Here is a 13,537-nt window from a genome sequence, read left to right on the forward strand (position 1 = left end):
TTTTTCAATTATTTCTGACTTCCACACTCAACAAACAAGCCCTTCAACTCATGCAAAACGTGTGAATCCTTAGAAATGGGTCTTAAATCTAAAATGTGATTTAATCAAAGCTGTAGACATGAACAGGTTTCTGTTGTTCTGAGTTGATGAGTGCCTTCGTCATGATTGTCACAGTTGGCTGCAGCCCTGCGGCTCTGAGAACAGGACGAGGCAGGTAGAGGAAATAAAAATGTCAATCAAACGTCACCTCAGCTGCACACCTGTAGAGAGAGGATTAGTTCAGCCTAGCTCAACATTTACCTTACAATAAGCTGATGCTTTAACCCCAAATGACTGACAAGAAGTGCAATAAAAGCACCTCTTTCACCCTCTGTCTGAAACCAGAGCCCAGTCTGCTCTGATTGGATGTCAACTTTGTTAATTACTTTGAAAAAAAGGTTGATTATATTCGCTCTTCTTTTTCTGACTCTACCATTAGTCACCACTGGGTCACCTGACCCAACCGTTCACAACACACACTAACCTCCTTTTCCCCTCTCTCTAGGGGCGCCGCCAGGGATTTTGGGCCCCATGAAAAGATATCACATTGGTTACTTAAAATTAGTTTTCTTAATGTTCTAAAATGGTTCTGGGACCCCTGTCAGTCACGGGGCCCTTAGAATCGTCCTAACTTTTCACCCCCTTACGGCGCCCCCTGCCCTCTCTCTCCAAGTGAGGTTCTTACCCTCATTACCTCTGCTCGTCCTAACCACCTGTCCTCTTGGACCCTATCCCCTCAAACCTCCTTCAGACTATCGCTTCCCGATATTCTACCGTTTCTCACCCATTTCATCAACACTTCTCTAACTTCTGGTCACTTTCCAAACAGTCTCAAGGAGGCAAGAGTAAACCCTCTCCTAAAGAAACCCACTCTCAACCCGTCTGATGTTATAAACTACAGGCCTGTCTCTCTCCTCCCGTTCCTGTCTAAAACACTTTGAACGCGCTGTCTTTAAACAACTCTCCTGTTATCTCCATGAGAACAACCTTCTGGATCCGCACCAGTCTGGTTTCAAGGCAGGTCACTCAACAGAAACTGCTCTCCTTGCTGTCTCTGAGGAACTGCACACTGCTAAAGCAGCCTCCCTCTCCTCTGTCATCATCTTTCTGGACCTGTCTGCTGCATTCGACACGGTGAACCATCAGATCCTCCTTCGCACTCTCCAAGAACTTGGAGTTTCAGGCTCTGCACTTTCCCTCCTCACCTCATACCTCAAAAACCGCACCTAAAGGGGAACTTGGAGAGGGTCAGAGTCCGACCCTTGTCAATCAACTACAGGGGTTCCTCAGGGCTCTGTTCTTGGTCCCCTCCTCTTCTCCTTTTACACAAACTCGCTCAGAGACCCAGGTCGTCGCACACATCTCTGCTTGCCTAGCAGACATCTCTCAGTGGATGTCTGCTCACCACCTCAAGCTCAACCTTGACAAGACTGAACTGCTTTTCCTTCCGGGAAAAGATTGTCCCACTCTTGACCTAACAATCAACATCGGCACCTCTGTTGTTTCCCCGACTCAGACTGCAAGGAATCTGGGTGTGACCCTAGATAACAAACTGTCCTTCACTGCAAACATCGCTGCTACAACCCGCTGCTGCAGATACACTCTTTACAACATCAGGAGGATACGTCCCCAGCTGACCCAGAAAGAGATGCAGGTTCTTGTCCAGGCTCTCGTCATCTCACGCCTAGATTACTGCAACTCCCTCCTGGCTGGTCTACCTGCATGTGCCATCCGACCTCTGCAGCTCATCCAGAATGCAGCGGCTCGTTTGATCTTCAACCTTCCTAAATGTTCCCACACCACGCCGCTCCTCCGCTCCCTTCACTGGCTTCCGGTAACTGCTAGAATCCACTTCAAGACACTGGTACTTGCGTACCATGCTGCGAATGGATCTGGCCCTTCCTACATCCAGGACATGGTTAAACCGTACACCCCAGCAGGTGCACTCTGCTCTGCATCAGCCAAACAGCTCGCTGCACCCGCACTACGAGGGGGACCCAAGTTCCCATCAGCAAAAACACGTGGGTTTGCTATCCTGGCTCCAAAATGATGGAATGAGCTCCCCATTGAAATCAGGACAGCAGAAAGCTTACACATCTTCTTCAGACTGAAAACTCATCTCTTTCGACTCCACTTCGAGAGATAGAATTACTAACAAAGCACTTATATACTAATAAAGGACTGGCTTATCTAAAGCCAGTTGAGTAGCACTTGAAATGTTTGGCTCTATGAAACCTGATGTACTTATATGATTCTGTTTTCTTCAAGTTTGTATCTTCTTGGTCGAACGCACTTATTGTAAGTCTCTTTGGATAACAGCGTCCGCTAAATGTAATGTAATGTCCCGCCCCTTAGCCTATCACGTACAATGTGTTTGAGCGCCAATAGAAGTGCAAGTGTTACATAGTGGAAACTTTGGATATTTTAGCCTTTGAAGACCATTTACATGCACAACAAACCTTTACAGTATAACACACTACAGGAAATTGAAAAAAACAAAAAAAAACATAAAAGCCTCTTTAAATCTATTTGAATGACATTTTATCATCTATTTATTTTGTTGTTCTTTTGTGTTGCAATACTTGCCTTCTGAGTAATTCCCACAAATCAGAGACTGAGACTCGTTGTTTTTCTAACCCTCATCATCCGGACCCCCCATAATCACCGGCTAATGATGAGCTTCCTTTCAGAGGAGGGGGGGGGGGGGGGGATAATCTGCACATGACAGCTCCATCTCGGTTCATCGCTCTCACATTCAAACACGAGTTAGGGATTTGATACGTGACGAGTCAGGGAGAGAGAAAGGATCTCTGTGGGAACGCCGGGAATCACATCCGAAATTCCCCACAGCCTTCTGCAGATAAAAAGACACACCTTAAATAAAGAAGTTTGTAATGCTCTGTGAGGTGAATAATATCTTATTTTACCAGTTTGATTTGCTGTGAAGGTTGTAATATCACCGAGTAATGCCTTTGATTTATAATAGCTTTTGCAATATGTCTATACCAAAGTGAATTCCCCGGATGCATAAGACCTACTTTGAACTGATTCTGATTGGTGCATTGTTTAATAAACATAATATATTATCGTGTGTAGTTTTCCATTGCTGCCATAATACAGCTGCAGCAGATTAAAGAGGATTGGCCTGAGATTAGATTAGATATACTTTATGGATCCCAGCATGGTCAAAAAGGCATTGCACCTGAATTATAATAAACACAAACAGGGAATATATGCATGTTAATAATAGGAAGATATCTTTGTTTAGTATAGGAATAGAACATAGAAATGAACAGAATAAGTTAGAATAAACTAGAAGACTTTCCAGCTTCTAAAGAAAGTATAAACATCGGATATATACATACTAAAGTATACAAACAGTAATTTAACTTTTAACAAACTCAACATACTTGTACTTTTACTTCTACTCCACTACATTTTGGAGGCAAATATCTTACTAATTACTCGAGTACATTTACTGTATTATTCATAATAATAATAATAGATTTAATTGATATAGCTTCTTCATGGGACCCAAGGCCTCTTTACATGAGGTAAGGACAAACAACAAAACAAACAAACAAAGTAAGGCAAATAACTAAGTAAATTCAATAAATAGCAGTAGGAGTGGAAACAGGGGGACTGTGATGGGTTAGGGGTCAAAGTTCACGGTGAACAGGTGAGTTTTTATCTTCTTGCCCCTTTTGAACATACCTTGAATGTTACATTTTAAATCTATTTGAATAACATTTTATTATGAATTAATTTTGTTCTTCATGGGTGCAATACTTGCCTTTGGAGTAATTCCTTGAGATTCAGAGATTGAGACTTGTTGTTTTTTATATATATATTACAGGTCTCAGATATATACAAAACATGTCTCTGAAGTGTTTGGCTCCAAACACCAAACAGATCATTGCAGCATTACCCATAATCCCCTCTGTTTCAGCCCTGTTTCCAAAGTGCTGATTCTCTGTCTGTTACTTTAGATGAAAATAAGGAGCCCCTCCCCACGCCCCTCTGAGAGACATTTGGTTACAAAGAACTCAATGGTGCTCTAGGAGGAGATTCAGGTGATATGGTGGGGGGGGGGGGGTTACCTTGGTTGCTGATTGGCTAATGGTTATTCAAGCCAAAACATCGTTATGACATCACAAAGTGGCCAAAATCTGATCAGCTCATTTTCAGACAGGTTTTTATAGAAATGGATCAGGACAAAAAGAGAGAGAATCTTTGTTCCTGAAACTTTCAGAGTCTCTTTCCACAGAGGGGACACATGTTGATGTAGAAGAGACATGGAGAAGAGGGGACACATGTTGATGTAGAAGAGACATGGAGAAGAGGGGACACATGTTGATGTAGAAGAGACATGAAGAAGAGGGGACACATGTTGATGTAGAAGAGACATGGAGAAGAGGGGACACATGTTGATGTAGAAGAGACATGAAGAAGAGGGGGACACATGTTGATGTAGAAGAGACATGAAGAAGAGGGGACACATGTTGATGTAGAAGAGACATGGAGAAGAGGGGACACATGTTGATGTAGAAGAGACATGGAGAAGAGGGGACACATGTTGATGTAGAAGAGACATGAAGAAGAGGGGGACACATGTTGATGTAGAAGAGACATGAAGAAGAGGGGACACATGTTGATGTAGAAGAGACATGGAGAAGAGGGGACACATGTTGATGTAGAAGAGACATGGAGAAGAGGGGACACATGTTGATGTAGAAGAGACATGAAGAAGAGGGGGACACATGTTGATGTAGAAGAGACATGAAGAAGAGGGGACACATGTTGATGTAGAAGAGACATGAAGAAGAGGGGACACATGTTGATGTAGAAGAGACATGGAGAAGAGGGGACACATGTTGATGTAGAAGAGACATGAAGAAGAGGGGGACACATGTTGATGTAGAAGAGACATGAAGAAGAGGGGACACATGTTGATGTAGAAGAGACATGAAGAAGAGGGGACACATGTTGATGTAGAAGAGACATGAAGAAGAGGGGACACATGTTGATGTAGAAGAGACATGAAGAAGAGGGGACACATGTTGATGAAGAAGAGACATAAAGAAGAGGGGACACATGTTGATGTAGAAGAGACATGAAGAAGAGGGGACACATGTTGATGAAGAAGAGACATGAAGAAGAGGGGACACATGTTGATGTAGAAGAGACATGAAGAAGAGGGGACACATGTTGATGTAGAAGAGACATGAAGAAGAGGGGACACATGTTGATGTAGAAGAGACATGAAGAAGAGGGGACACATGTTGATGTAGAAGAGACATGAAGAAGAGGGGACACATGTTGATGTAGAAGAGACATGAAGAAGAGGGGACACATGTTGACGTAGAAGAAGAGGGGACACATGTTGATGTAGAAGAGACATGAAGAAGAGGGGACACATGTTGATGTAGAAGAGACATGAAGAAGAGGGGACACATGTTGACGTAGAAGAGACATGAAGAAGAGGGGACACATGTTGATGAAGAAGAGACATGAAGAAGAGGGGACACATGTTGATGAAGAAGAGACATGAAGAAGAGGGGACACATGTTGATGTAGAAGAGACATGAAGAAGAGGGGACACATGTTGACGTAGAAGAAGAGGGGACACATGTTGATGTAGAAGAGACATGAAGAAGAGGGGACACATGTTGATGTAGAAGAGACATGAAGAAGAGGGGACACAAGTTGACGTAGAAGAGACATGGAGAAGAGGGGACACATGTTGATGTAGAAGAGACATGAAGAAGAGGGGACACATGTTGATGTAGAAGAGACATGAAGAAGAGGGGACACATGTTGATGTAGAAGAGACATGAAGAAGAGGGGACACATGTTGATGTAGAAGAGACATGAAGAAGAGGGGACACATGTTGATGTAGAAGAGACATGGAGAAGTGGATTTTTCATGATAGGTCCCCTTTAAAAAGAACCAGTACTTCTTCCACCACTGCTCTCGTCTGGGTAACACGTTCCCATCCCTTCACACGGGTATTTGCTCTGGTTGTAACCATTGGATGTCGATCGTGCAAAACATTTGACCTAAATAGGGACTTAATAACCTGATTCTGGATGATCAGGCGGGATCAGCGTCCGTTAATCCTGAGCGCCACATCTGGGAGCGAGCCTGGATCCTCTGCTGCTCCTCTGGGATCAACACAGAGATTTCAACTCTGAGCAGAGACTCCTGTAAGATTAACATTCTGCTTTTAATCCTTTCGCTTTTTGGTTTCATTTTTATACATGTAAGGCTGTCAGATAAAGTGACCTGCAGTGTGAGCGTGTATTGTGTTTTCAGAGAGATGTTTAAACTGCGTTGGCGAGCTGTTTGTGTTCATTTTGTGCAAAGGATATAATGTGTAGATGTGATTTGATATGACAGGGGGTGCCAAACTCCATATTTTGAAGGGGAAGGACCACAAGATAAGGTTATAAGATAAGGTGTTCTTGAGTTTCTCTAAAAGCAAAGAGGAAGAAATACTTTTTTAATAAAATACTGAAACTGATTTTCACATTGATTGATTTCTTGAATACTTACTTGAAGAAAGAGCCCCTTTTGTGTTTGAAGAGGCCGTAGTGTGCTTTTGGGGTTTTACATACTTTAGGTTTTAGTGCATGGACATTGGACTGTTTTGTTTACTTCTGTAACATTGTGACATCACTAAGTAACACTTGTGCTGCTATTGGCTAGCGCTCCAACACATTGTTCGCGATAGGCTAAGGGGCGGGACATCTCTAAACGGTTGGCCAATCACAACAGAGCCGGCCAGCTAACCAATCAGAGCAGACTTCGGGTCTGGTTTCAGACAGAGGGTGAAAAGAGGTGCTGCAGCACAGACAGTATGAGAAAAATAAAGAGCTTTTTGAACATTAAAGCATGGAGACATGTCCCAGTAGAGACACTACATACTGATATACACCTGAACATCAGCAGGAGAGGACTCTTTAAAGTAGAGGCACTACATACTGATATGCACCTGAACATCAGCAGGAGAGGACTCTTTAAAGTAGAGACACTACATACTGATATACACCTGAACTTCAGCAGGAGAGGACTCTTTAAAGTAGAGACACTACATACTGATATGCACCTGAACATCAGCAGGAGAGGACTCTTTAAAGTAGAGACACTACATACTGATATACACCTGAACTTCAGCAGGAGAGGACTCTTTAAAGTAGAGACACTACATACTGATATACACCTGAACATCAGCAGGAGAGGACTCTTTAAAGTAGAGACACTACATACTGATATACACCTGAACATCAGCAGGAGAGGACTCTTTAAAGTGGAGACACTACATACTGATATACACGTGAACATCAGCAGGAGAGGACTCTTTAAAGTAGAGACACTACATACTGATATACACCTGAACATCAGCAGGAGAGGACTCTTTAAAGTAGAGACACTACATACTGATATGCACCTGAACATCAGCAGGAGAGGACTCTTTAAAGTAGAGACATTACATACTGATATACACCTGAACATCAGCAGGAGAGGACTCTTTAAAGTGGAGTCACTACATACTGATATACACCTGAACATCAGCAGGAGAGGACTCTTTAAAGTAGAGACACTACATACTGATATACACCTGAACATCAGCAGGAGAGGACTCTTTAAAGTAGAGACACTACATACTGATATACACCTGAACATCAGCAGGAGCGGACTCTTTAAAGTAGAGACACTACATACTGATATACACCTGAACATCAGCAGGAGAGGACTCTTTAAAGTAGAGACACTACATACTGATATACACCTGAACATCAGCAGGAGAGGACTCTTTAAAGTAGAGACACTACATACTGATATACACCTGAACATCAGCAGGAGAGGACTCTTTAAAGTGGAGACACTACATACTGATATACACCTGAACATCAGCAGGAGAGGACTCTTTAAAGTAGAGACACTACATACTGATATACACCTGAACATCAGCAGGAGAGGACTCTTTAAAGTAGAGACACTACATACTGATATGCACCTGAACATCAGCAGGAGAGGACTCTTTAAAGTAGAGACACTACATACTGATATACACCTGAACATCAGCAGGAGAGGACTCCTTAAAGTAGAGACACTACATACTGATATACACCTGAACATCAGCAGGAGGACTCTTTAAAGTAGAGACACTACATACTGATATACACCTGAACATCAGCAGGAGCGGACTCTTTAAAGTAGAGACACTACATACTGATATACACCTGAACATCAGCAGGAGAGGACTCTTTAAAGTAGAGACACTACATACTGATATACACCTGAACATCAGCAGGAGAGGACTCTTTAAAGTGGAGACACTACATACTGATATACACCTGAACATCAGCAGGAGAGGACTCTTTAAAGTAGAGACACTACATACTGATATACACCTGAACATCAGCAGGAGAGGACTCCTTAAAGTAGAGACACTACATACTGATATACACCTGAACATCAGCAGGAGGACTCTTTAAAGTAGAGACACTACATACTGATATACACCTGAACATCAGCAGGAGAGGACTCTTTAAAGTAGAGACACTACATACTGATATACACCTGAACATCAGCAGGAGCGGACTCTTTAAACAAGCATATATTTAATCTTCTTAGATGTTAAATTGCATAATTTCCTGTTGACCAACTTTTAATTCCAATTTTCCTGAAAATATTCCAACTTCCATAGCTACTATAAACAAGCACTTCTTGGAAATTATTAGGGGTTTTACTAATACTGATGTAATGTTGTTGTACTACCTGTACTCAGAGTAGTTAATTTGTGGTGAAAGATGGTAGATTGTTAATGGGAAATATCACTGAGAGAGCCCCTTCTTTCTTGGGGTTATCACCTCGGTATGTGAAAGCATGGTTTTGTACATGTTTGAATAGACCAAATAAGATAGAAACATTGTGAGAGAAATGATCCAAAATGGCTTTTAAATGAGCCTTTTTAACCCTTGCAGGAACGCATTCATGCACTTTTCTCATTGTCTCGCTGCCCCGGCCCCTGCAGGTCAACAACCCCCCCCCCCCCCCCGACTCACTGTATTATTTTACATCTTCAGAGGCCGACAAATGCTGCTGTCAATCACTCCTCTCCAGTCTCCACCGGGGCTTTGCATCTGGATCTGTTACGCGTTGCTCGGTCCACGCCCACCGGACTGCCCTCCTCCTCCTCCCACACACACGCACACACACGCACATACACACACACACACACACACACACACACACACACACACACACACACACACACACACACACACACACACACAAACACACACGCGCGCGCGCACATACACACACACACACACACACACACGCACATACACACAGGACTTTCTCTCTCCACAGCTTGGAGACCTGTCGTGCTCGCAATCCTTATCCTTAAATTACGCAGCTCCCAGCTTCCAAAATCCCACATTTTTCTCTTTTCACCCTTTTTTTCCCAATGGCCTTGTTTTGGAGTGATTTGCGCACAGCAGCGCAATAGTTAATGAGTGCCGGATGCGCCCTCGCTCCAGCAGACCGCTACAGTACGAAGATGGCGTCGGAGGGAGCCAGTGGAGAGCAGCCTCCTCCGGTACAAACCCTGGCCACCGCCGTGCTGGGGAGTGTGGACACGGTAAGACATGGAGAGAGGCTTTTATTGTTATTGTTAGGTGGTGAAAAGACGAAGAAATGCCGTGCGCATCTCTATGGAGCAACAGCGGTGACAATGTCTGGAGAAAAACAAGGGGTTCGGTGTAGGGTGACTCAGAAATGCGACTCTCACACAAGGCAGTTGTTTTATCACATCTTAACATGATTTATTTTCGTGTCGCCTGCTTGTTCCGGATCGCAGAGGAACCGTGCAGTGTACTCCGGTTGTAGATCAGATATAACACGGCTGTAAACGGGGTTACTACGCAGAGACTTAGAGATGTGAGGCAGGCTGCAGGACGCTTACATCTGGAAATACGGACTTTCTATCGAGGTCTGCTCCATGGAGAGACTGTATTCCTCCTTTTTGATTTCTTACACGTTATATTCACCTGGCTTGCAGAGCTGATTGTGGCATTGAAATGGTTATTTATTTACTGAAGTGGTCCACAAAGCAGACCTACGTGATTCCTTACAGGCTTCCATAGTTTGTAAAAGCTCACCTTACAAAACCCTATACAGGTTGGGGGTTAGGGGATTTATTTAAAAGTAGTCTTTCCGTTGAGTCTACACACACACTGTTGTGATTTCTCACAAGTTGCTGCATAAAATAGAGGCTTTTCACAAAGGTTTGTTGTTGATTTGCTCCCTGAAATTTTTTTATTCCACCTTTTTTTATTTCTTGCACTTGATATTCACCTGCAGAGCTGATAGGGGAAAGAAAATTGTTATTTCCTGAAGTGGTTCACCACAAATCAGACCTATATGAGTCCTTACAGGCTTCCATAGTTTGTAAAAGCTCACCTAACAAAGCCTTCCACTGATCCACTGGTCAGGACATTGACTCAAGACAACTCAAAGTATTTCTTCAAAACTAGTCCCTTTTGTTGAGTTGTACCCAAACACGGCTTGCAGCATGACAACTGAGGCTTTACAGTGGATGATTACTCTCTGAAAAAATCGTTTTGGAGCTGATTGTGGCATGAGAATGGTCTTTAATGAAGTCATTCTTGAAATCGAGTCCTTTTGTTGAGTTGACCTGTTTACACACACATAGTTGTGATTTCTCACAGGTTGCAGCATGAAAATAGACGTTTTTTTTCCAGGTTTGTGATTGATTTGCTTCCTCAAAATTAAAGGTTTTCTTGCAAATAATATGCAGCTGTCTTGTAGAGCTGATTGTGGCATGAAAAGGTTTATTTACTGAAGTGGTCCTCCTCCAATGATTCCTTACAGGCTTGTAACAGATAGATCTACACAGGTTAACACAGATTTTTGGACCATTGACTCAAGACAACTCAAAGTAATCCTTGAAAACTAGTCCCTTTGTTGATTTGCACACGTTTACAAACACATATTTGTGATTTCAGCCTTAAAAAAAGAGGGTTTTTATCCACCTTTGCAGTTGATTTGCTCCCTGAAAAGCTTGCAGAGCTGATTGTGGCACGAAAAGCTTATTTTCTGAAGTGATGATCCTCCAATGATTGCTTACAGGCTTTCGTAGTTTCTATCAGCTCACCTAACAAAGCCCTCTGCAGGTTTACACTGATTGTCAGACCAGACAGTCAGACCATACACTCAAGACAGCTCAGGGTATTTTCAGTCCCTTTGTTGAGTTTAACATGTTTACACGCACATAGTTGTGATTTCCTTCAGGTTGTGCCAGGCAGCGGCTCAACATCCCTCTGTGCAAATTGATCAATCACTTGCTCCGTACGCTGTGAGGTCATGAAACCCCCCCCCCGCCATGATGTCAGACTGTTGTTATCCACCTGACACCTGAAAGGATTTTATTCCACCTTTTTTTATTTCTTGCACATGATATTCACCTGCAGAGCTGATTAGGGAAAGAACATTGTTATTTCCTGAAGTGGTTCACCACAAATCAGACCTACATGAGTCCTTACAGGCTTCCATAGAAAAGCTCACCATACTCAAGACAACTTACATTATTTCTTTAAAAGTAGTTGAGTTGTTGAGTATTACATGCAGATGTTCACCTTTGCTTGCAGAGCTGATTGTGGCATTAAAATGGTTATTTGTTCAAGTGGTCCTTCTCGAATGTTGCCTTACAGGCTTCCGTAGTTTGTAAAAGCTCACCATGTACAGACTGTTGTTATCCACCTGATGCACAAATGGGCCGTGATGCTTTTGCAACTCGAGTTTCTGTCCTCGTTCTTTTTTGTTTGAACTCTTGTGTGCAATACCAACACAAACTCTCTTTTAAAAAGAGGTGGGCTGGCGATAGAAGCAGTGCATTGTGGGGTTTTTGAGGTGGGGGTTAGCGGTGAGTTGAGGAGATGTTGGTGGGAGAAAGATCTGCGGGGGTGGATGCAGGGCAGAGGCAGAATCAGAATACCTTTATTAGTCCCACAGAGGGAACATTTATGTTGTTACAGCAGACAAGAGAGACAAACAAGTTTAAAGATTACCAAAAATACACAATTTACAAAATGCACATCCTGTAACAGTTCTGAAGAACGAAGAAGGTGCGGGGGGGGGGGGGGGGCTGCCCTGTTCACCAGACACCTTTCTAAATTGGTCTTAATTTCAGTGACTCAGCTGGCATAGCTGGGAGTACCATGTCAGCTCCCCCCCCCTCTTCCGCGCTGCTTCGAGGCTACTTTACACAGAGATGGCAAAAGTACACACATCCTTTACTCAAGTCGAAGTACACATACTCGTGTTTAAAAATACTCTGGTAAAAGTAGAAGTGCTGACTAAACTTCTTTTTTATCAAGGTTTGTTTTTTACTGCTCCCTGAAAACATTTTGTTCCACCTTTCTTTTTCTTGCACGTATATACACCTTTTGCTTGCAGAGCTGATTGTGGCATTACAATAGTTATTTCTGTAAGTGGTCCTTCTCGAATGTTGCCTTACAGGCTTCCGTAGTTTGCAAAAGCTCTACTAACAAAGGCCTTTCATTGGTTGTCAGACAATTGACTCAAGGCAACTCAAAGTAAATCTTGAAAACGAGTCCCTTTTGTTGAGTTGTACCCAAACACGGGTTGCAGCATGAACACCGAGGCTTTTTATCGAACTCAGTGGATGATTACTCGCTGCTAAAATAATTATTTCAACCTTTTCTTGAGCTGATTGTATGAATGATAATTGAATGAAGTCATTCTTGAAATCTAGTCCTTTTGTTGAGTTCTACATGTTTACACACACACAGTGATTTCTCACAGGTAGCAGCCTGAAAATAGAGGGTTTTTATCGAAGGTTTGTGATTGATTTGCTCCCTAAAAATATGTATGTGATGGAGATATTGAATTGAGAGAGAGAGAGGGAGAGAGAGAGAGAGAGAGAGAGAGAGAGACTTCCACTACTGCGCTGCTTCAAGGCGACTTCACGTCCAGCAGCGAGGTGAACAGGTTCTCTGGAGACATGGAGACTCCTCAGCTTCCGCACATCTCAATCTCTCCTTTCTCCAGGATCCAACTTCCTCCTCCCCCCCCCCCCCCAGCTAAATTAAGCTCTTTGCTCTTTGCTCACCCCTGTCAGACTCTCCGTTGTTGGTGGGGGGGGGGGGGGAGTTTCTAATTCGAAAGGACTCAGAAGGGCCGACCCTCATAGTCCAGCGAGGGGTCAGAGGTCAATGAAAGAAAGCCCACCTCGTTTGCACAGCTCATCTGCAGCCTCTTGTGATGAAGTAAACAACATTTTTTGTAGATAATGAGTTGAGCTTTCATCATTTAGGTGGAAAAAACCTGTCTGTTTCCAACGCACCGTGGCCTGCTATATTTTACCATGTTTTTTAATGTTATTATATTTAAAAAAAAATAGTTTTCTATCTGTGTTTTACATTTTTGTTTTACTTTTATGTA

At 42.9% G+C, this 13,537-nt stretch overlaps 1 protein-coding gene and 1 long non-coding RNA gene across 2 annotated transcripts in view; one reads left to right on the forward strand and one right to left on the reverse strand.

Annotated features, from left to right (window-relative positions):
• The window catches only part of LOC307038476, a 14,690-nt gene extending 5,437 nt beyond the window's left edge, over positions 1-9,253 (reverse strand). Inside the window, exons 1-2 of the long non-coding RNA XR_013808004.1 lie at positions 9,112-9,253; positions 6,120-6,244 (exon numbers count right to left, since the gene is read on the reverse strand). This is a non-coding gene — a long non-coding RNA (uncharacterized lncRNA). The remainder of the gene's footprint in view (positions 1-6,119; positions 6,245-9,111) is intronic.
• Positions 9,254-9,412: 159 nt separating this feature from the next.
• The window catches only part of cttnbp2 (cortactin binding protein 2), an 89,772-nt gene continuing 85,647 nt past the window's right edge, over positions 9,413-13,537 (forward strand). The window contains exon 1 of the mRNA XM_079679801.1: positions 9,413-9,692. Coding sequence (XP_079535927.1) covers positions 9,564-9,692 — 129 coding nt within the window. The 5' untranslated portion in view covers positions 9,413-9,563. The remainder of the gene's footprint in view (positions 9,693-13,537) is intronic.

Source organism: Notothenia rossii, assembly GCF_949606895.1.
Source record: "Notothenia rossii genome assembly, chromosome: 5".
NCBI lineage: Eukaryota > Metazoa > Chordata > Actinopteri > Perciformes > Nototheniidae > Notothenia > Notothenia rossii.